The sequence below is a fragment of the Scomber scombrus genome, chromosome 19, assembly GCF_963691925.1.
Source record: "Scomber scombrus chromosome 19, fScoSco1.1, whole genome shotgun sequence".
Taxonomy (NCBI): domain Eukaryota; kingdom Metazoa; phylum Chordata; class Actinopteri; order Scombriformes; family Scombridae; genus Scomber; species Scomber scombrus.
In genome coordinates, this window is record NC_084988.1 from 12,272,885 (window position 1) to 12,275,695 (window position 2,811).

The 2,811-nt window shown below is 41.8% G+C and overlaps 1 protein-coding gene across 1 annotated transcript; it reads left to right on the forward strand.

The window, feature by feature from the left end:
• Nucleotides 1-377: 377 nt before the first annotated feature.
• id3 (inhibitor of DNA binding 3) lies at nt 378-2,523 on the forward strand. Its single transcript, XM_062440778.1, has 3 exons — nt 378-886; nt 1,245-1,318; nt 1,732-2,523. The coding sequence occupies exons 1-2, from the start codon at nt 587-589 to the stop codon at nt 1,296-1,298; spliced, it is 354 nt and encodes a 117-aa protein (XP_062296762.1). The 5' UTR covers nt 378-586; the 3' UTR covers nt 1,299-1,318; nt 1,732-2,523.
• Nucleotides 2,524-2,811: the final 288 nt, after the last annotated feature.

Below are 2,811 nucleotides of genomic sequence, written 5' to 3' on the forward strand. Positions count from 1 at the left end.
TGAAGGATATACTGTAATCAATAATAATTCAATTACGTACAATGAAATATTTCAATGATAACATGTCACAAGGATCTGTGTTGGAGAAAGCATACGTATGAAATTAACTGTTTACAAACGTAAAAGTGGGATAGAAACTGATGTTGTTGTAAACAAAAACATTTCTCTTTTTAATAATGTCAAGCCTACATAGGGATTCTTCTAAACGTATGCTGTGTTCTTTCTAACTTTAACTATCTATTTCAAATAAATGCACCACCTGAAGGAAGTAACTGAGGTAATTGATTGACAATCCCCTTTAGGCATCCCAGCCTAATTTCCTCATTCTTTCCAAACCTTCCACAAGGTGACATCAGCCAATGAGAATGGAGATGCTCTTTACACTGGCCAATCACAACACGGTGCGAGAAAGGGGGAGCCAGCAGGCGCGTAGTGTATAAAACTGTACGTCGCTGTCACAGCACTGTAGCTCTGTGCAGGACAGCGTTAGGGAGACCTCATAGGGAGACACCCATCATCTACTTCTACTCAAACGTCACGTCGAGTCTTGTTGTTGTTGTGTTCTTCTTTTGCTTCTGTTTTCATCATGAAAGCCATCAGTCCCGTCCGCTCGGTGAGGAGCTGCTACAAGGCCGTGTGCTGCATCTCGGAGCAGAGTCTCGCCATCAGCCGGAATAAACACTCGTGTCTGGAGGAGCCGGTGAGCGCCCTGTGTGACATGAACGACTGTTACTCCAAGCTGAAAGAGCTGGTCCCCAGCATCCCGCAAAATAAGTCGGTCAGCCAGGTGGAGATCTTGCAACACGTTATCGACTACATCTTCGACCTGCAGATCGCGCTGGAGGCGGAGGACACGGCCGCGCCGGAGATGGTTTTGTCAATAAAGGTGAGGGGAGATGCGGGCTGCAGGGTGGACTGATGCTTGTCCTTCAGCTTCACCACACACTGACATTCCCCAACAGCGAGCCTACTCCTCTTTAATCATTTGTTCTGCGGATTTAAGCTTATTCTACATGAAGAAAATGATGCTTTGTTAAGAAGTAACACGATATGCATCTTCGCATTCATGCATGGCACTGTACTGTAAACTATTACGTATATGTACATGCATAGCAGATGATGGTGTTATTGGAATACAAGATTACACCAATGCATATACACTTACTATTGATTGTATGCAATTATTATAGTTTGGATGTCGCAAAAGTCTAAGTCTGCTTCTCCCCCTTTTGCTCTCCATTCAGACTGCAGACCTTACTCGCAATTTCTCCAAAGAAGAAGGACGGTTGTGCCATTAGGATAAGGATAACTGATTATGGTACGTATTGGTCTTTTAAGTCTCTTCCTATATTTATGGCAATCATAAGATAAATGTGCTTGAAAGTAGCCTATCTGCAGGCTATTCTGTCAAGGAGCTTAGAAAAAGAGCACTGTCTTTTTAAAAAAAAATACTTTCACTGTGAAATAATTTAAAAATAAAACATTAAATACCAGCATGAATAGTGTAGGCATTGATGTGCTTGGAAAAGAAGGTCTCCCTACCCTCCACATTCACCATGGTTGCCAATTAGACAGGCCAGTGAATGTGTAGCGGATTCATTGCTATCTGCCTGGGGTTAATGAAAGTTCCATGCTAGGCGCCAGTCTGTCTGCTCCCCTCTGCAGGGAGGGAGGGAGGGAGGGCAAGAGGGAGAGATCTGACTTCACTTTTCTTCCTTTCTCTCTATGCAGGTGCAGGGAAACACATGTCTCCACTTCACTCCGGGCAAGAGGACAAGAGGGGCAGAAAGGGTGGGATAGGTATTTGGGAGAGGAGGAGAAGACGGAGGAGGAGGGAGGAGGTGGAGGGTTTAAAGAAAAGAGAGAAAAGACATAAAAAAGTGGACTGTTTCCTAGATGAGCGGGGATCAACAGTGCATGAGCACAAAAAAGAGACTCATTCTTTGGCCCCTGGACAGACAAATCAACACACCAAAGCAGACGCCAGGATTGGAAACTGAAAGCGACCAGCTCTGTATACCCTCCTCCCTAAACTTGGGATTCCCTGTATTTAGAAGTAGAAATATTGGTACATTGTTCTTTTTCTTTTCCATGTTTGTGTTGCATTCCAAACAAGCTTTTTTTGTGGGTTAAACTCCACAATATATAGCTACACCCAACCTGAACCCTTTCTATACCAAGTCTCACATCATCTCACACAATTACGCCTGCATTATACCCCCCTAGTAATTTGTTTTCTAATGATCTGGAGACTGTTACAACTTCATACGAATGTGTACATATCTGCTGTGGGTATATGTGAGGTGCGAGTTGATTTGGATGTTTGTATTTTTTTCTGAATGGGAGTTTGGGTTTTCTTAGGTATAATCAGAACTCTATACTAGAGTTAATTGTAAATGTTTGTAGGGATTGTGTTATTTCTACAGACAATGTGCTGTGAGTTTCATAAACTCTTTATTATAAAGTTTGCTTTCTATGTATGTATGTTCTTATGTAATGAAATAAAAAAAGATATGAAACATGTTTTGGTGGTTATGGTATACTTATTAATATGAAATAATGAAAGGGTATGTGGTGTTCTTCAGAGAATGAGGGCAATGCTGACATGAGTTTTTGTGTTTGGATGACAATGAAATGCTGATACAACAGGATGTATTCAGAATCTTGAGGTTGAGTGGTTGGAAATCAAACGAAGGGAGTTTCCTGTAAGTGCTTCTATTTTTCCAGAGAATGAGTTATCATTGGTGTGAAGCAGCTGAACTTCCTAACTGATGTAGATGAGAGGATGTTACGTGATCATAAACCATCAAA

Excerpts from the sequence above, each read along its gene's own strand:
- id3 (XM_062440778.1), top strand. The coding sequence starts at position 587 with ATGAAAGCCATCAGTCCCGTCCGCTCGGTGAGGAGCTGCTACAAGGCC. Across the intron at positions 887-1,244 it reads AGATGGTTTTGTCAATAAAG|ACTGCAGACCTTACTCGCAA; the intron begins GTGAGGGGAGAT and ends CTCTCCATTCAG.